Here is a 19,429-nt window from a genome sequence, read left to right on the forward strand (position 1 = left end):
GAGGAAAGCCAATTGCCATGCGGTCAGTTTACCTATGAAAAGGCAGTAAAGAATGAGAAAGGCCAGGCAGCATCGAGTCCTTCAATCCAACAACCCAGACAATGACCTGTGATTTTGAAGTGGATCATCCCCAAGTCAAGCCTTGAGATGAGACCACAGCCCCAGGCATCACCCTGATTGCAACCTCAGAGAGACCCGGAGACACAGGCACTCAGGTAAACCAAACTCAAATTCCTGACCCACAGGAAATAAAATATAATAAATGTGTGCTATTTTGAGATACTATGCTTTAGAGTGATTTGTTAGTCAGCAGTAAAGAACCCGTATATTATTCTTGCCTTGTATAAAGTTTTAATAAAGAGCACAAAGAATATTAATTTCTGCTCAAGCAAACTCTTAATTTGTGTTGTTCAGGTCTTCACCTTACAAGTTTTTTAGCTGCTTAATTTTCTAATTTAGAAAAGTACTGAAATTTCTTTTTATCATTTTTGTAGTTGTCTCTTTCTCCCTGTAACTTTATCAATTCGACTTTATATTCTCGAAGCCATTAAATTAGATGCTTAGAAGGTTCTAGTATAGTAAGCCTTTGATCAGGCAGCATGTTATGGTGGTAAGTGCATGGACTCTGGAGACATACTGCCCTCTGGATTTGAATCCTAACCTTACTTCTTATTAGCTGAATGACCTTGAACAAATGACTTAACCTGTATCCCTTAATTTCCTCACTTGAAAAATGGAAATAGAAATAATGCCTACATGGCAGGATTGAAATGAGGTTTATTTTTTTTATTTTTTTTTTCAACGTTTATTTATTTTTGGGACAGAGAGAGACAGAGCATGAACGGGGGAGGGGCAGAGAGAGAGGGAGACACAGAATCGCAAACAGGCTCCAGGCTCTGAGCCATCAGCCCAGAGCCCGACGCGGGGCTCGAACTCACGGACCGCGAGATCGTGACCTGGCTGAAGCCGGACGCTTAACCGACTACGCCACCCAGGCGCCCCTTTAATGTTTATTTTTGACGGAGAGAGAGAGACAGAGCATGAGCGGGTGAGGGGCAGAGAGAGAGGGAGATACAGAATCCGAAGCAGGCTCCGGGCTCCGAGCAGTCAGCACAGAGCCCGACACGGGGCTCGAACCCACAGACCGCGAGATCATGGCCCGAGCCGAAGTCGGACGCTCAACCGACTGAGCCACCCGGGCACCCCGCCTTGGTCCTCATTTTACGTACGAGTTCAATACAGAGTAGTCAACGAGCGTAAAGTACTCGTACCCATGACTGGCTCGTGGCAAACCTGTGTTTGTCAAGGTTGTTTTTATCACCCCATCTTTCATCAACTCTAAGATGTCATCAATTGTAAAAGATGCCACCGAGGGAAAAAAGAACGCTGCCAGTTTACTACGTCCCGAGTCTCTTTCATCACGAGAGCCTTTATTTCATGCTTCCCGAAGGAGCTCTTTTTGACTTAGACATAGGCTCTCATCATAAGTCTGAGGCACACACGTAAAAGGGAAGATAGAGGCAAAATAAATTGTTTATGGGGTTCGGAAAACTCCTTCACATTTAGAGTCCGATCGATAGAGGCGTGATGCCTGTATGTTTCGCTGCCACCTCCTCCAGGGAGCCTTCGAGAGTGCCGGCGAGAGCGCGGCAGCCCCCTCCACGATCCATACGACAACCAGAAAACCAACAGCCGTAGGAGGCGGCTCTTAGCCCAGCTCTGCAATGACTTCTGCTTTGGGAGTGTTAGTGACAAGCCTAATTCTCCTCCCTGGGGGCTCCCACCGTTTGAATCCTGGGGTTCCAGGAGTGCTCAGCTCTTGCCTCCGGGGATTTCTTCCAAGCTGCTGACTCCCTTTCTGCAGGGTGTGATGCTTCTGAAGTGTGGGCACATGCAGGCAGTGACAGCTACGTGAGGACTGCAGCCAGCCAGAAAGCCACTCTACAAGGTAACCTGACTTCCGAGACTTAAACGTGAGCCATCAAGTGTCTTGGGATCAATGGCACATGAATAATTCCTGAACTTTGCGCTGGCCGGGCTTCTAGCTGCCGCCGAGCCCTTGCACATTCTGTCTCTGCTCTCTCCCCGCCTCCCCACTTTGTCTACTTACCCCGGCCCCCCCCCCCATCTAGGCTTCCTCGAGGAGCCCCCTCTGGGATGCCTTGCCTGGCCCTCCCAGGAAATCTGTCTCTTTGCTGTCTACGCACATAGGATGGCTGCAATGCTACATTTTGAGCACGTGTGTGATTTTGGGGGGGCGGCCGCCTCCCCAGTGTACTGGGAGGCCCACGGGTGTGGGGACTATGTGGCTTTTGCACCATGGCAGCACCGGGCACTGTCCGGCTCCGAGCCGGTGCATGACAGAATGAATCTGGAGGCTCCGTAGTGAGCAGTGAGCGAGCTGGGGTGTCCTCCCGGACAAATGTCTGTCTGAGACATTTGCTGCTGGCCTCGGCTGTACGCGTCTTCCCCCAGTCCCCCAGAGGCCGGAGTCCAAGCCATTTCTTTTACAGCCGGGAAACTGAGGCCCGTCGGGTCGCAGAGCCACGGCCCCGGGTCCTGGCTCAGTGCAGGGTGCACAGAGAATGGGGGAGGGTGGGGTCAGAGGAGGGGTTCTCGCTTCTGGCTGGGGTGCAGAGGAGACTTACTGGGGCGGTAGCATCTGCCACCGGCTTCCCAGAGGCCCTGGGAGATGCAAGGCGGAGGTCCCCTTCTCTGGTTTCAAGTTTCCAGAGAGGCGGAGGGCTCTCCGGCCATTGTTCCTTGGGCCCGGAGAGCTGGGGGCCTTACCCCTGCGCGGCCCTGACCCCACCTTCCCCTGCTAACCCCTGGGCCGGCCCTGCGGAGATGCTGGGAGGACGTGGGGTGCTGAGGTGGGGGCCGAGGCAGGACTGTGGGGGCGCACAGGCCCGCGTGCACCCGGAAGGAGGAAGCTGCACAGGGTGTCTGTGGCCGGGCCGGGATCCCCGACCGGGGGACTTCCTCTTCCTCTTGGGGCAGGTGTAGCTGCCACAGCGGGACCAACACCGTGACCCTGTCATGGATGGGGGCAAGGGGCCCAGACTCAGAGACTTCCTGAGTGGGAGCCTGGCCACCTGGGTGAGGGGGCAGGTGGGAGGGGTGTGGGGAGGGGAAGTGAGAGCGGGGGAGGGGCCAGTGCCGGGTTTGGGGGAGGGTCCGGTAGAGTCGGAGCCCCGAGGGCAGGGGTGGGCTCAAATGTGGGGCTGGAGAAGTCCAGGTAGGCTTCGGGCAGGAAAAGGGGTCCGGACCCTGGGGCCGGAGGCCTTCAGGGCAAAGGAGAGGAGGAGGCTGCACGCGCTCAGGGGGCAGGTCAGAGGGGCTGGGGAGTCACTCTGCTGGTAGGGGAGTGCCTAACCGGGCCGGCCGACCCGTCTCCACTCCCCCACAGGCGCTGGGACTGGCCGGCCTAGTGGGAGAGGCGGAGGAGCCGGAGGAGGAAGAGGAGGAGGAAGGAGAGGGGCCCCTTGGCCCGGAGAAGAGGTTCCTGCATCTCATCGATGGGGCCCTGCTGCTCCGCGTGCTGGGCCTCGTGTAAGAAGCAGCCCGCCAGCCCGGGGGTCTGAGGTGGCCCCTCCCCCCACAGGCTGCTGGGAGGAGCTTGAGGGCTGGTGGGTGGGGCTTGCTTGGGGCAGGTGGGTCCCTGATTGCCCCTCCCACCCGGCTCCCTGTGCCCACAGAGTTCCCAGTTCCCGAGGAGGACCTCAGACGGTCAGGGGCCCTGATGGTCCCGCAGCCTGGCGAGTGCGGAACCTGAACCACCTGTGGGGCCGCCTGAGGGACTTCTACCAGGTGAGGGGCTGGGGAGGGGAGGCTGAGCCTCAGACCCGTGGGAAGGCCCGTCTCCCACCTCCTGTCCCCTCTGCCCCCCAGGAGGAGCTGCAGCTGCTGGTCCTGTCGCCACCCCCAGACCTCCAGACGTTGGCTTTTGACCCCTTCTCAGGTGCTCTCTCCCACCACCCCTTCCTGCCTCTACCCCCTCCCTCCACCCCTAACTTTTTGTGGCTTGTGCCCAGCAGAGGAGGCAGTGGAGGAGTTGGAAGGCATCCTTCGGCTGTTGCTGGGGGCGTCAGTGCAGGTGAGCGGGGGAGGGGAGGGAGGGGAAGGGAGGGTTCGGCTTTGGCCGCAGAGGTGGGAGAGACACCTGGTGCCAGCATTTGCACTCTGTCTGCCTGCAGTGCGAGCACCGGGAACTCTTCATCCGACACATCCAGGGCCTCAGCCTCGAGGTCCAGAGTGACTTGGCTGCCGCTATCCAGGAGGTACTAGGGCTGGTCCACAGCCTGGGACTGGCCCTGCCACCGGGGGGCACTTGCCCCTCCACTTCCTCTGCTGAACTGCTCTCTCTACCTGGTCCAGGTGACCCAGCCTGGGGCAGGCGTGGTGCTGGCACTGGCTGGGCGAGAGCCTGGGGAGCTGGAGCCTCAGGAGCTGGAGATGCTGTTCCAGAGCCTGATGGGGACCTTGTTAAGGCTGGCGCGGGAGCGCGACGTGGGGGCCCAGGTAGGGGGCATGGCACCGCCCAGGTGGAGGGCTGGGAGGACCCTGGGGACCCAGATGTGGGAGGAACTGGGGGTTGGGGCCGGATGTGGGGTTCGCATGGGGGGTCTTGGACCAGCAGAGCTGCAAGAGCCAGACTGGGGGACAGGGGGGTGGGGGAGGGTTATTTCTGGCTCCCGACCCTTGACTTTGCACAGCGCCTGGCCGACATGTTGCTGGAGAGACAGCCGGCCCCCTTGCTGCCGGAGGCTCCTGCTAGGACTCCTCCAGAGGGTCCCTCACACCACCTGGCCCTGCAGCTGGCCAACACCAAGGCCCAGCTGCGGCGCCTGCGGCAGGAGCTGTGAGTGCCCCAGGCTGGGAGGCGGACCTGGAGGGAGAGGGGCAGGTTAGGCGCGGATGCAGATGGGTGGGATCAGGCCTGGGGGTTCCGGGTTCCCCCGCCCCTCCAGCGTCCCTTCTCTTCTCTCCAGGGAGGAGAAGGCCGAGCTGCTGCTAGACTCCCAGGCGGAGGTGCAGGGCTTGGAGGCCGAAATCCGAAGGCTCCGCCAGGAGGTGCGCTCAGATGCTCCCCGCCGCTGCCGCATTCCCCGGCCCTCTCCCCACACCCCCTCTGCCCCACTGCCTGCCGCCAGCCGGGGTCCTCCCCCTCCCTGATCCCTCTGGCCCGCGGCTGGCCGTCCCCAGCTCCGCACCGTCTGGCTCAGGCCCAGGCGCTGTCGGGACAGGCCAAGCGGGCCGAGCTGTACCGCGAGGAGGTAGAGGCGCTGCGGGAGCGCGCCGGCCGCCTGCCCCGCCTGCAGGAGGAGCTGCGACGCTGCCGCGAGCGGCTGCAGGCGGCCGAGGCCTGCAAAAGCCAGCTGGAGGTGAGGCGGGAGGCGGGGCCCGCAGGGGACGGGGTGGGCCGGGGAGGGGGGGGGAGCGAATTGGGGGCTGGCCTGGAGAAGGGAGGGCTTGGTCTTGGGGACCGAGCAGTCACCGCCAGGAGAAATGGGTGAGGTGGTGTCTGGGGCAAAGCCCTCTGGAGGATGGGGCAGAGGGAAGGGAGAGGTGGGGACGGTAGGTAGGGGTAGGTCCTGGAGAGGATGAGTGTAGGGGAAGAGCTGTCTGGAGTGAGCCCCTCGCTGTGGATCCTAGAAGGACGCCAGCCTGGGAGGAGGGTCTGGGAGAGAAGGGGCGTGGCTTACACAGAAGGGGCGGGGCCAGGTGCTAGGGAAGTGGTCCCTGGAAAGACCTTGGTGGAGAGGGAGGGGCAGATGGAAGGGAGAGGTGGGGCCTGGAGTGCTTGGGGGCAGCCTCACACCACAGGTCGTCTCTGCTCTCCCATCAGGAGGAACGGGTGCTCTCGGGGGCTCTGGAAGCCTCGAAGGCGCTACTGGAGGAGCAGCTGGAGGCCGCTCAAGAGCGTTGCGCTCGGCTGCATGAGACCCAGCGTGAGAACCTGTTGCTGCGGACTCGTTTGGGCGAGGCCCGCGCGGTGAGACTGCCCCAGGGACCCCCGGTCACTCTTGTCATCTGTGACCCCTGGTAACCCCAATGGCCCCCCAGGGTTCTCCAGTGCTCCCTGTGACCCCCTACTCCTTTTTTCCCCTGGTGATCTAGCCCACACTCTTGGCCCGGCCGTGGTGAGGGGGGCTGGTCTGACCCTGTCCTTCCCCCAGGAGCTGGACTCTGTGCGGCATCAGGTGGACCAGCTGGCCGAGGAGAATGTGGAGCTGGAGCTGGAGCTTCAGCGGAGCCTGGAGCCACCCCTGGGCTCTCCTGGGGAGGGTGAGTAGGGCCCCAGAAGAGGGGCTGGGGACAGCGGGGGTAGGGGGGCTGCCTGCGGTTTCCTGCAACTCTAGTGGGGCTGGCTGCTGACTCATCCTTTCCCCAAGGTGTTGGGGGGGGGGGTGTGTAGGGGTGGATGTGAAGAGCCGGGGATCCCAGCAGAGGGTACAGAGGGGCCCTGACCGCATCGCCCATGTCCCAGCACCCCCGCCCGGAGCAGCTCCTTCGCTTCATGATGAAGTGAGAGAGGCAGAGGCCCGGCGGCTGCGGACCCTGGAGAGGGAGAACCAGGAGCTTCGGGGCTTGCTACAGGTGCTACAGGGGCAGCCTGGAGGCCAGGTGAGTCCCCTCCCCCAACCGGCCAACAGGTCCTTCCTTGCCTCCTCCTCTGGGCTTGACGGGTCCTCTCATGTGCCCTCAGCACCCCCTGCTGGAGGAGCAGAGCGAGGACTCCTTGGTTCCAGAGCTGGATGTGGCTCCCCAGACTTGCCTGACCTCAGACCGTGGCCCCCAGGGTTTGGCTGGCCAGGTGGGGGATGGAGGCACCCAGGCCTTGGACCTGGCTTCCCCCGTGTCAGACTCGGCCCTTGCGAGATTACCCGTGCGTCCCCAGGCATCTGACTCAGGCCCACAGGTGATAGAGAGGCCCCTCCAGACGGCTGCCATGACCCCTCAGACCTCAGACTTGACCCTCCAGGAATCAGGTTCTGTTGTAGCAGCACAGGAGTCCCTGGAGAAGGCTGGCCATGGAACCCTTCTCCAGACTCCCACCTCCGCGGTCCCATCTCAAGATCCAGAGACTGAAATTCAGGCTGAGCTGTCGGGAGGAGACACTGGAGAGTCAGGGCCCGAAGCCCAGGTGCGGAGACAGGAGGGCCCTGAGAGCAAGCCTGCAGCCTCGGAGCTTAGCCTCTGTGCTCAAATGGAGGAGCAGGAGACCCCAGGCCAAGGGCTGGACCTACTCAAGGGGCAGACAGAGGGCAGGGAACATGCACAGAAGCTGGAGGGGTTGGTTGGGGACCCAGCCCAGCAAAATCCACAGCAGAAGTCGGAACGGGCTTCGGAGGCCCAGACCTGGGAGGGGCCGATCCCAGGGGAGATCCTGGCTGGTGGTGTCCCGGAGCAGGAGGCCCTGAGGGAGGAGGTGGCCCAGCTGAAGAGGGAGGCCGAGGCACTGGGAGCGGAGCTAGAGGCCCAGGCCCGGCGGCTGGAGGCCCGAGGCACGGAGGCCGCCCGGCTCTCCGAGGAGCTGGCTCAGGCGCGGAAGGCAGAGGCCGAGGCCCAGCGGGAAGTGGAGGCCCGGGCCGGGGAGCAGGCTCGGCTGCGGGAGGCAGTGGAGGCAGCCGGCCGGGAGCTGGAGGCTGCGGCGCGTGAACGGGAGGCGCTGGCAGAGGCCCTGGCGACAGCGGGCCGAGAGCGGAGGCAGTGGGAGCGCGAGGGGCCCAGACTGAGGGCCCGGGCCGAGGCCGCCGAGGAGCGGCTGCAAGTGCTGGAGAGCGAGGGCCGTCAGCGCCTGCAGGAGGCCGAGAGGGAGAGGCAGGCCCTCAAGGAGGTATGTTGGGGCTGGCGGCCTGGGATGGGAAATGGGGGCCTGAGTCACTTGCTGGGGTTTGGGTGATCAATCCCATCGGTAGCCACCGAGTGCCCCAGCACCTGGCCGGGGCTGGAGACCGAAAGGTAAAAGCCCACCTCTGCCTTCCAAAGGTGCGCTTGACCTGGGTCACAGGACGGATGTCCCCTCCCTCTGGAGGGGTGGGCTGTAGCAGGGGATGAGAGTATGGGTACGGACCCCGACCGCCTGGGTGCAAATCCTGGCTCTCTGACTGTGGCAGCTGACTCCCCTCTGCCCTATTCCTCCTCCGTAAAACGGGGGTGCGGCTCTGCATAGCCGTCTCAGTGGGTCTTTTGAAGATCAAGGGAGATCACGGTGTGCGGAGCCTAGTTCCTGCTTGATAAAGGCACAAGACAGGGTCATTATTAAGAGCAAAGTGGGCAGGAGTCCGTGGGAGAGGGTGCCGGGGTGGGGGCAGGGAGGCTTTGGAGAAGGTTCTGAGGAATGGTCAAGGTTCCACCAGGTGGGAAGGGCATTTCATGTAGAGGGAACAGCATGTGCAGAGACCCGAAGGCATTCATGATGCTGAGGGGCCTGGGAGGTGGGGGAGCAGGGCCAGAGAGGCGTGCTGGGCCAGCCTTGTGGGCGTCAGTACTCTGGCCCCGGGCAGGGAAAGCCACCCAAGCATGTGGACAAGCCTTTGTGAGGTTGGGTTTGGGGAGGGTCCCCTTGGTGTGTCCCTTTGGTGTTCCCTCGGGCCCTCAGGAGGTGGTGCCGGTGGTCCTGGTGGCAGGTGAGGCCGGCTGGGGCTGGGACGGGGCATGGAGGAGAGAGAAAGCCTGGAAACGCCTTCCTTTGTGTGCTCAAGCGTGTTGACGGGACCTTGCCACTAGATGCTGTACCAGGCAGCCAGTGTGCCCATACTGGTTGGGGGGGAGGGGCTTTCATAGTCTAGGGTGGCGAAGGGACTGTGCAGGGAGCTGTGGGAGTCCAGGAAGCACACTGGACTTAGGCCGCGGCATGTCCCGGAAGGCTTCCTGGAGGAGGAGAGAGAATGGCAGCGAGCCAGGAGGAGGCGCAGGCATGACCGTATAGGGGTGGGGTGTGAGGTGGGAAGTGGAAGGAACCTAGGCAGAGAATTCACTAAGCCCGGTTCCTGCTGGGCAGGGCCTCTGTCTTCCTTTCAAGCTAAGGAACGAGTTGCGAGTTGCGGCTGTGCTTGTGAAGGAGATGACCTCCATGACCTTTACGGGAGGCCAATGACCTTGAAACCCGGTGGAGGGTTGAGGGCGAGCCGAGTAGTCGGGTACTCGTGTTGAGAGGCCCCTCGGGGGAAGCGGGGGAGGCTAGGAGGCAATTGAGAAGGGTGTTCGGGCCAGCGGGGGCCCGTGCCACGGGGGAGGGTGGGCTGTGGACGGGGAATCGAATCTTCCAGCTGAGCACAGGGTCCGGGTTCATCCCTGTTGTACAGAGGTTGCTGGGATTCAGAGAGAAGGAGTGATTTGCCGGGAGACCCCTCTGAAGGAGAAGAGTGGGGAACACACTGTGGGGCGCGCCCAGGGCTAGGCGTTGCGCAGGGCAGGCCCCGGGGGAATGTGAGAACGGGGGCGTGGGTGAGAAGGCAAGGCCGAGAAGCTGTCTGCGGGGTCCACTCTGTAGGACGTGACCGAGAGATGCTCTCAGGCCGACCTGGCTTAGAGCCCAGATCCCCCGCCTACCAGCTGTGTGGTTAGGGGCGAGTTGCTTCCTCACCTATAAGACGGAGTAAAAATGGCACGCCTTACAGGATCCTGTTAGATAATGAACGTAGCGGGCTGGGGGCAGCTCTGGGGTGAATGGAGGCAGGTGGGCAGTGCAGGGGAGGGGAGGGCTGGTGGGGCTAGAAGGGCCTGAGGATACAGGGGAATGTTGTGAGATTTCCTGGGCCGACAGGTTCCTGGTGCTAACTGGGTGTGGTGTAGGAGGAGGTGGCTAGCCAGGGAACCAGGGGCCAAAGGGCTTGTCCAGGCGGGCTGGGTAGAGAGGTCGGGGCACTGAGGGCTGTGGCCGGGGCCTGGAGGGGCCAGAGGTTCAAGCCTCTTTTAATCTGTGTCATTGTTATTCTTACCCTTAGCCCTTGGGCTGTAATGGTGGTGTTGGGGGGGGGGGGGGCGGTGAGGCAACAAGCAGCAGGGCCTCATGGGACTTGTAGTTTTCCAGCCAACCCGGGGGTGGGCGGGGCGGGGGGGGGAGATTGGGTGGGGCTGCAAAGCCTAGAAGATCAGAGCAAACCGCCGTAGACTTGGTTTCCAGAGCAAGGATATGGTAGGCTGCTGGTCGGAGTTGGTTCTTCCTTGTGGTTTCATCCTGACAGCCCCTCCCCCACCTCCTAGAATGGTTTGGCCCATCGCCCTCCCAGGCCCACAGGCCAGAGTGGGCCTCCTGCCCCCTTCCACAATGGTGCGGCCCAACCGCCACAGGACGCCTGGCCTGGCGCCCCAGCGGCTCTCCCCACCCCGCCCCCCCCAGCCCCCACTGCGGTTGGGCCTGACGTTGGCCACATCCCTATCCTTGCAGCCATCTCCGTGTGGCTGAGGGCGCTCTTCAGATCTGCCTCTTTCAAGCCCCTCTTGCCCTCACATGGCCAGCCTGGCCTCATCACGTAGGGCACATCTAGCTGCTCCTGGGCGCATGAGGAGCCAGGGGCTCAGGGAGGTAAAGACGCTTGACCGCGAGTGTCTCTAACTCCCGGATCAGAGGCCTCCCTCACCCACTGCCAGGCCTACAGTCCCCAGCTCTTCCGTAGTCCCTCTGCAAGGCAGCCAGGCCTTGCTCCCATTTTACAGATGGGGGGGCGGGGGTAGAGGCCCAAAGGGTTAAAGATGTTTGCCCGGGGCGGGGCGCCTGGCCGGCTTAGTCGGTAGAGCAGGGACTCTTGATCTCAGGGCCTTGAGAGCCTAAAAACCAAAACCGACATTTGCACAGGGTGACAGAGGAAGGGTAGAAAGCTAGGTCTCCAGACCCTGAGGCCTTGGGATCGAGGCCTCCTCATCACCCCCACCCCCCATCCGGGACGGGGATGGTGGCCTGACCTTGGCTCTGCCGCACCCGCCCTCAGGAGCTAGAGAAGGCCTGGTTGAGGGGCCAGGAGCTGGGGGCCCGGCTGGAACACCTGCAGAGTGAGCTCGAACAGGCGGGTCTGGAGCGACAGGCGTTTCTGCGGGAACAGGAGATCCAGCAACAGAGGTGGGGTCATCGCCCAGGGGGCAGAGAGGGGCGGGCAGGGCTCGGGGAAGGGTGGGTGCCAAGGCTTCTTCCCGGCAGGTACCAGGGCCTGGAGCAGCGGCTGGAGGCTGAGCTGCAGGCGGCGGCCACGAGCAAGGAGGAGGCGCTGAGGGAACTCAAGATGAGGGCCCTGCAGCTGGAACAGGAGCTGGTCCAGGTGAGGCTCCGCCCCGGGCTCCCGTCCCTGCCGCCCCTCTGGTCTCGCCCCTTGAGTCTTGGCCACGCCCTTGCCTTGAGGCCCAACTTGGGCCTACTGGGGAGAGCACTGTGCTGGGAGTCAGGCTGACTCTGCCCAGGCCACGTGATCCTCTGGGGGGGGGGGGCCTCGATTTCCCCATTCCTCAAATGGACGTCACCCAGCAGCGGTCTGCTCTGAGTCTCTCTCACTTCCTAGTGAGCTCAGTCCCTGTCGTCGCTCTAGGTCGGCCGTTGTTTCTGAGGCCCCTGCTTGCATAGGCGCTCAGCTCAGGGCTCAGCTCAGGGGTGTGGCGGGGTCCCCACACCGGGCGAGGAAACAGGCCACCCTGACACAGGGTGCCGAGGGACAGTGGGCACCCGGCAGGCCACCTGGTGGGTACACAGAGGGTTGGTTGGGGCAAAGTGGCATTGACCGCGGGGCCCGGAGGAAGAGCAGGGGTGGGAAGGGTGTTCTGGGCAGGAGAAGCAGCCGGGCAGAGGCTGGGCTCTGCTGCAGAACGGAGCGACAAGGAGAGTGACCCATGCACCTGCGGGAGCCAGGAGCGCGGCACTGCGGGACCTGGTGGCGGCGGGCCAGGGGCCGTGTCAAGCGCTGCCGAGGGCGTGAGGGTCCCCTCCACGCCCCCCCCCCCCCCCCCCCGCATGACCTCCCAGGGCCTGTCCTTCCAGCTGCGCCAGGGCTCCGTGGGACGGGGGCCGGAGGGGCACGATGAGCTGAGGATCCCGGGGGCCCAGAGTGGGCGGCTCATCGAGATGGAACGCAGCGTGAGTGTCGACTGCTGTGCGGTGGGCATGCGGAGGGGCGGCCCCTGTGGCCTGGCCCCCGCTGACCCCCCCCCCACCCCCTTCCCGGCAGAATGCAACGCTGGTGGCCGAGAAGGTGGCTTTGCAGGGGCAGCTCCAGCACCTGGAGGGGCAGCTGGGCAACCTGCAGGGCCGGGCCCAGGAGCTCCTCCTGCAGAGTCAGCGGGCCCAGGAGCACAGCAGCCGCCTGCAGGTGGGTGACAGCCCCAGGGGCCTGTCCCCTGCTCTGCCTCGTGCCCACTTAACCACGGCCGCCTGCCCCCTTCCTATTTTTTCCTGCCCTTTTCCCTGCCTGAGCTCCCTGCCGGCTCCCCCTGCCTGCTCTCTCGTCACAGCTATCTCTACCCTCCGACCCCAGCCGCCCCAGTCTGCACCCCTCTTCCCCCGTCCTTCTCCTTCCCTTTGACGTTTCTTCCCTGGCTCCTGCCCCCTCCCGCCTGCCTCCGGCCCTCACATCCATGCCATTTGGCTCGGCTGCGTTCCTCTCAACAGCCAGCCATTAGTCCCTCCTGCCCTCCCTGCCCCTGCCCCTGCCCCATGGGTCGCATCCCTGCCTTGTGCCTCTTGCCCCGCCCTCCACGGCCTGATGCCAGCACCCTCCCCTCTCCTTTCACCTCTGCCTCTGCTCCCTGCTCCCTGCTGCCCCCACTCCAGCCCTCTGCCTTGTCCACAGTTCTCGCCGTATCCTCTGCCCTGCCCCTTGCCTTTTGGTCCCCGCCCCCACCCCCGTCTCTTACCCCCCTTTCTGGCCTGGGACCGCACCCCTGCGGTCCCTGCTGCCTCCTCTGTCCTAGGCTGAAAAGTCTATACTGGAGAGGCAGGGCCAGGAGCTGCATAGGAAGCTGGGGGTGCTGGAGGAGGAGGTGCGGGCGGCGCGGCAGTCCCACGAGGAGACCCGGGGGCAGCAGCAGGCTTTGCTTCGGGACCACGAGGCCCTGGCTCAGCTGCAGCGGCGACAGGAGGCCGAGCTAGAGGGACTGCTGGCCCGGCACCGCGACCTCAAGGCTAACATGCGGGCGCTGGAGCTGGCCCACCGGGAGCTGCAGGGCCGGTGAGCCTCCCCCAAACACCCAGCTTCTCTCCCCAGCACCCCCTACCTGCCCGGAGCAGACTCCCTCCGCCGGTCTGACCCCAGCGGGGAAGCACTGCCCCCCACAACGCCCTCACCTCTGCTGCCGCGCCCTGGCGCGTGGCTGAGCTCCGGGGCGAGCTCTCGCCCTGAGGCTCGTTCATCGTCGGGAGTGGGGGGCACCTCGCGTGGCATTCTGCCCCAGGGCTTTGTTTAGAGGCCTGTGCTTAGGAGATGGCAGGCCCGGGGGGTCCAGATAGTCCAGCCGCCCACTCGCCCCGGCCCCACGCCCCTGCAGCCCTCTTAGTCCCTGTGCATCCCAGGCACGAGCAGCTGCAGGCCCAGAGGGCCAACGTGGAGGCGCAGGAGGTGGCCCTGCTGGCAGAGCGAGAACGCCTGATGCAGGACGGGCATCGGCAGCGGGGCCTGGAGGAGGAGCTGCGGAGGCTGCAGAGTGAGCACGACAGGTACCAGCAGCGCCCGCCCAGCCAGGCCGGTTCTCGGCGCGCCCCTCTGGGAAGCCGGCGGGTGGCAAGTTCGTCACCGTCCGCGTGGGGGCCTGCGTTGCCTCCTGTCCCCAGCATGGCTTCTCGGGCCCTTAGGCGGGGCCTGGCAGGGGGTCGAGGGCCCCCTTGGAGAGCATCTCCTCCCGACTCGGCAGGGCTCAGATGCTGCTGGCGGAGGTGTCCCGGGAGCGAGGCGAGCTGCAGGGTGAACGCGGGGAGCTGCGGAGCCGGCTGGCGCGGCTGGAACTGGAGCGAGCACAGCTGGAGGTGCAGAGTCAGCGACTGCGGGAGTCCAACCAGCAGCTGGACCTGAGCGCCTGCCGGCTGACCACGCAGTGCGAGGTGTGGGGAGGGATGGGCCCGGGGGTGGGGTTGGGGGGGGGGCGCGCTGGCTGGGGGGGGCTGGAGAGGGGGCGAGGGGAGGGGGTGGAAGGTGGAAGGTAGCCACCCCGAGCCCCATTAAATCCCCCACCTGCCCCGCCGCCCCAGCTGTTGACCGAGCTTCGGAGCGCCCAGGAGGAGGAGAACCGGCAGCTGCTGGCCGAGGTGCAGGCGCTGAGCCGGGAGAACCGGGAGCTCCTGGAGCGCAGCCTGGAGAGCCGGGACCACCTACACCGAGAGCAGCGGGAGTACCTGTGAGCGGGCCCCGGGGCGGTGGCAGGAGCTGGAGCGGGGCCCCAGAGACCCCTTTGGCTGCTCGTGGGGGAGGTGGTGGGGAAGGGGCTGGGGGCTGACCGCCTCGGGCTTGGCAACGCAGCAGCTTATGAGCTTATGAGCCCTGGAGCGTGTCCGTGTGTGAACAAGCAGCCGGGGGTGTGGCGGTGTGTAACCCGCGAGAGCGCGAGCCCTCCTCCTGCCCGGCCTCCCACCCACCTCCTCCCCGCCTCATCCTCCCAGGGACCAGCTCAACGCCTTGCGCCGTGAGAAACAGAAGCTGGTGGAGAAGATCATGGACCAGTACCGGGTGCTGGAGCCTGGGCCCCTGCCCCGGATCAAGTGAGGGGCCCCTCCCCCCCCACCGGAGCCGGGGACCCTCCTAACCCCTGCCCCTGGCCTGCTCTCTCCGGGCCTTTGCCATCCCCGACGTGGCCTTCTTGTCCCTCCTCGCTCCCTGGCCTTACCCCCTCTTGTGCCCTCTTGCCCCCAGGAAGGGCAGCTGGTTGGCAGACAAGGTGAAGAGGCTGATGCGGCCCCGGCGGGAGGGGGGCCTCCATGGGGGGCCACGCCTGGGGGCCGATGGGGCCGGCAGCACCGAGAGCCTGGGGGGCCCCCCAGAGACGGAGCTCCCCAAGGGCAGGGAGGCAGATGGGACAGGTGGGTCTGGGGGCCGGGTGACCGTGATGGTCCCTACCCCGTGTCTCCTAGCCCCACCCTGGTGCCTGCCAACGCCTCGGCGTCTCCCTTCATCTTGTGTGGCTTGCACGCCCACCCCCGCTGGTCTTCCCTGATGCAACCCGGCCCCGCCTAGATGTGGCTCTTTGCCCCCGGCCCTGCCACAACCCTCTCAGCTGGCACCTCCTTCCTGCCTGCACTGCCACCCACCCAGTCCCCACCCATCCACAGCGGTGCCTAGGACCTCGGAGCAGCAGGGGACTTTAGTGAGAGGTCATTTATCCCAGTCAGCAGACGAGGAAGCTGAGGCCCAGGGAGGGGACGTGCCTTGCCCAAGGTCACACAGTGAGTCAGTGTCAGAGCCAGCACAGGGTCCGGCCTCCCGTCCCCACCCTCATTCACCCAGACCTAACCACCCCCCCCTCCCCCCCGCCACACACTCCCCCCACTCCCACCTCTGCAGCCTCCTCTCCCTGCGCCTCGGCAGCTTCGCCCCGCCAGCCCCTCCGCTCTGCCCAGCCCCTTCCCTCCCGGCTGGACACCCTCCCTGCCTCTCGCAGGGTCCCTTTCACCGGCGCCCATGCGCAGAGCCCAGAGCTCCCTCTGCCTGCGGGACGAGACCCTGGCAGGGGGGCAGCGGCGGAAACTCAGCTCACGGTTCCCCGTGGGGCGAAGCTCTGAATCATTCAGCCCCGGGGACACTCCCAGGCAGCGTTTCCGACAGCGACAGCGCAGGCCAGGCCCCCTGGGGGCACCCAGCGCCCATGGCAAAGGTGACAACCTAGGGTCCCTGCTCTTATTAGCTCCCCAGCTCCGTGGCTGAGGGGGCTTCCCTCCTGTCCCTTGGGTCTCCCCACAAGCCCTGCCCGCCTCTGCTCTGGTCCCCGTGGCCCACTGGCTTCCTTGTGCACCCCCAGGACCTGGCGTGGGATGGGATGGCTCCATTGAGACCCTGTCAGAACACGAAGCAGATGTCAACCGAGAGGGTGAGTGGGGGTATTTGCCCTGCCTGGGGCCCCTGGCAGACCCCGTTCATGGATTCGTCTACCTGACAGTGAGCCTTCGCTAAGTGCCGGGTGATGTGCTAGGGATACAGCAGGGGTACGGCTGGGGATAGAGCAGGGAACATTCTGGGATGGGAGACAGACAGACGTAAACAGCTTGCATAAAAATAACAATTATCGGGGCGCCTGGGTGGCTCAGTCGGTTAAGCGTCCGACTTCAGCTCAGGTCACGATCTCGCGCTCCGTGAGTTCGAGCCCCGCGTCGGGCTCTGGGCTGATGGCTCAGAGCCTGGAGCCTGTTTCCGATTCTGTGTCTCCCTCTCTCTCTGCCCCTCCCCCGTTCATGCTCTGTCTCTCTCTGTCGCAAAAATAAATAAACGTTAAAAAAAATTTTTTTTAAATAATAATTATCTACAACAACCCTGTCCAGTAGAAATAGGATGCGAACTACATGTGTAATTTAGAATCTTCTAGAGCCCTCATCAGAAAAGGAGAAAGAAACAGGTAAAGGTAATTTTAATAGCATATTTTCGTCAGCTCAGTACACCTGAACTGTGACCATTTCACCATGTAGTCAGTGCGGAAAGTCATTAATGAGCTGTTTTATTTAAAGAAATGTATCGTTGTCATTTATTTAAAAAATTTTTTGTAACGTTTAGTTTTGGGGGAGAGAGAGAGAGAAGGAGAGAGGGAGCGTGAATGGGGGAGGGGCAGAGAGAGAGGGAGACACAGTGTCTGAAGGAGGTTCCAGGCTCTGAGCTGTCAGCACGGAGCCCGACGCGGGGCTCGAACCCACGAACCGCGAGATCATGACCTGAGCCGAAGTCAGACGCTCAACCGACTGAGCCACCCCGGCGCCCCCTTAATGAGATATTTTATATGATTTTTTCCTGCCACGTCTTTGAGCCCAGTGGATATTTTATACCCAAGCACATAGAAGTTCCGGCCCGCCACCTCTCAGGTGCTCGGTCCTGTACTAGGCAGCTCGGCCCCAGAATATTTAGGAGGTGATCATGCTCTGGGGAGAACGGAGAGCCGGGTGAGGGAGCTCAGGCACGCTGGGTGGGCTGCAGTTCTAACTAGGTGCTCGGTGTAGCCCGCGGAGAGGAGGTGAGGTTGGAGCAAAGACCCGGAGGTGAGAGTTTGTCCTGTGGACATACCTGGGGAACAGCATTCCAGGCAGGAGTAACAGCTGAAACAAAGGCCTGGCGAGTTCAAGGACGGGCTACAGCCACAGTGAGGAGGGGGAGAGCGGAGAGGAGCCCAAGGGGCAGCGGGAGGGCACAAGGCTTGGGGCCCTGTGGGCCACCGTGGGTGCTGGGAGCTCCCGAGGGGTCTGGCCTGAGCTGAACCTTCCCTTTTAGGCCTCAAGGTGCCGGAACCGGAGAAACGCCCTCTCACACCCTCCCTCAGCCAGTGACACCGCAGGGACTGGGGGCCTGAGAGTGCAGCCTTCTTACCGCTGGAGTCCCCGTGGGGGCCCCAGGCAGCCCCAGAATTCAGGGATCCGGGCTACCTGGAGCCAGCCTGGCTCCTCCGAGGCCCGCATCGGTGCCCCGAGATGGGGCTGGGATAAGCCTGTGGACAGAGGGGACGGCTGGTCCCCACGAGCAGCTCCTTCCCGGGGCCTTGGCTCTGCCACGCGGCCCTCGCTGAGGAGGCCATCGCCGGGTGACCTCCCAGATGAAGGAGACAGGCAGGAGTGGCCGAGAGAGCCCCCTGCCAGGTCCAGGCGGGGAGCCAAGGACCATTCGCCGAGGACGGTGGCCTGGGCCGATCTCTGAGCTGTAGCTGGGCCACGGACATGACAATAAAGCTGGGATACGACCACCTGAGTTTGGGCTGTGTCCAGTCCCAAGGCACCAGCGCCACCGGGCCCAAGTCCTTCTGTGTGGCTGGGGATCTGTGCCCATTGGCTTCCTCACATGGCACAGGGCTGCTAGGGCTTTCTTCAGGGGACGGGCCAGTCGGGCTTGCTTGGATGTCCCGGGGGTGGGGGTGGGGGTGGGGCGGGGGTTCTGAGTAGCCGGCGGTGCATGGGGCCTGAGTCCGAGCTAAGCCTTTGCCTAGGAGATGGGCTCTGGGCTCCCATGAAGCCCCAGAGGCTCCTTCCCTTCCTTCCCAAACTCCTTTTCATCTCTTCCTCTCCTTCCTCTCCTCATCCTCTCCCCACCCCGTAGAATTGCTCTCCTCCCTAGTGAGTTCTCGGCCCAGCGGGATGTCTCCCTAGTGCCGCGTCGCGGAGGGACACAAGGTGGGGGAAGGACGTGGGGTCTCTGACCAGCGCTGCCAGAATGACGCCCAGGAAAGGGGCAATTAGGCTAGATGGCAGGACGTGAGTCAAGGCACCTGGGGCCGCCCAGGGTAGGGTGGGGCTGCCGGCCCAAGGTGAGGCAGCCTGAATGTGGGGGTGGGCAAAGCCGGGAGGGGTGGCCAGGCTGGCCTCCCCGGGATGGTCTGCAGCAGTCTGACTCCTGGGGTTTCCACAGCCCCCTCTTGGGGGTAACTGATGGCCATGCCCTCCACTCAGCCCAAGCTTCAGAGTCCGGTGGGGTGGGTGTGGACACCCTGGTCTCCAGCTGGGCAGAGGAGCTGAAAGCCCCCTCCCACAGGCCTCAGGACGGGAGCTCTGATGGCCATCCGTCCCACCCTGTTGGTGGCTCCTATCGGTTGTCAGGGGGGCTCTGGAGGACAGGCCAGCCGGGGGCCCTGGCTGGGCTGCGAAGGGTGGCTGGGGACTGAGGTGCTTTCACAGGTCGGCTCCGAACGGATGGGGTCAAAATCAGTCACCCCGCTCCACTCCCCGCCCCGCTCCAGGGTCGGGCTTGACCCCAGCGGCCTTTCAGCGCCCCCTGCAGGCGCTCCCTGGGTAGCCGCTGCCCGGGGACAGGGCCCTCAGGGTGTCTGAGCCCCAGGCCCTCCCCTTGCAAAGGCAAGTCCACGCTGTGCGAGAGGTGCTGGGCCGAGGCTGTGCGGGCAGCACCCGCGCGAGGGGAGCCAAGGAGTGAGCGGATGATGGTTTTTCGGCGACCCCTCCCTTTCGCTGGTGGCTAGGAAGCGGGCAGATGCCCGGTTGCCCGGGGGGCTGGCTCCCTGGAGGGGAGGGCTCAGAAGCACCTGTGTGCCCCCCTCCTTGGGGCACGGGCTCCGGTGCCTCATCACCACCGGCTCCAGCAGGCACCCGGGCGGAGTGTCCACCCGGTAGAGGCTCCGGGTTCTCCCCAGGCCCCCGGGCCTGGCTCCCGGTGCTCCCGGGTCCCCAGAGGGTCGCCCGGGGTCTCAGAGCGCACGGCACGGCCGCCCGCCCCGCGCGCCCGAGGGAGCCGGGCCGCCCCCGTCCGCCCGCCCTCCCGCAGCCCGGCGCTGTCACGTTCCAGCCGCCTGACTCAGGCCGCGCGGGGCGGGGAGCGGG

At 64.0% G+C, this 19,429-nt stretch overlaps 1 protein-coding gene across 5 annotated transcripts; it reads left to right on the forward strand.

Moving 5' to 3' along the window:
* Nucleotides 1–1,148: 1,148 nt before the first annotated feature.
* On the forward strand, nt 1,149–17,852 carry CCDC88B (coiled-coil domain containing 88B). 5 transcript variants are annotated; one of them, XM_040465703.1, is made up of 30 exons: nt 1,149–1,744; nt 1,865–1,948; nt 3,001–3,099; nt 3,410–3,552; nt 3,699–3,810; nt 3,892–3,961; nt 4,038–4,096; nt 4,197–4,280; nt 4,378–4,521; nt 4,716–4,861; nt 4,992–5,073; nt 5,226–5,384; nt 5,849–5,995; nt 6,180–6,288; nt 6,491–6,627; nt 6,710–7,840; nt 10,938–11,065; nt 11,144–11,261; nt 11,972–12,067; nt 12,159–12,299; nt 12,901–13,157; nt 13,499–13,642; nt 13,837–14,023; nt 14,171–14,316; nt 14,579–14,677; nt 14,829–14,995; nt 15,245–15,358; nt 15,574–15,786; nt 15,931–15,999; nt 17,382–17,852. In XM_040465703.1, the coding sequence occupies exons 3-30, from the start codon at nt 3,040–3,042 to the stop codon at nt 17,435–17,437; spliced, it is 4,518 nt and encodes a 1,505-aa protein (XP_040321637.1). In that variant the 5' UTR covers nt 1,149–1,744; nt 1,865–1,948; nt 3,001–3,039; the 3' UTR covers nt 17,438–17,852. The 5 variants fall into 5 exon arrangements, 4 of the variants coding, with proteins under 4 accessions (XP_040321637.1, XP_040321639.1, XP_040321640.1 ...); XM_040465705.1 differs by lacking the exon at nt 15,245–15,358; XM_040465704.1 differs by lacking the exon at nt 1,149–1,744 and having other exon boundaries at nt 1,783–1,948.
* The last annotated feature ends 1,577 nt before the right edge of the window (nt 17,853–19,429 follow it).

The sequence above is a fragment of the Herpailurus yagouaroundi genome, unplaced genomic scaffold (genome assembly GCF_014898765.1).
Source record: "Herpailurus yagouaroundi ecotype Mexico unplaced genomic scaffold, PumYag 569, whole genome shotgun sequence".
NCBI classification, from domain to species: domain Eukaryota; kingdom Metazoa; phylum Chordata; class Mammalia; order Carnivora; family Felidae; genus Herpailurus; species Herpailurus yagouaroundi.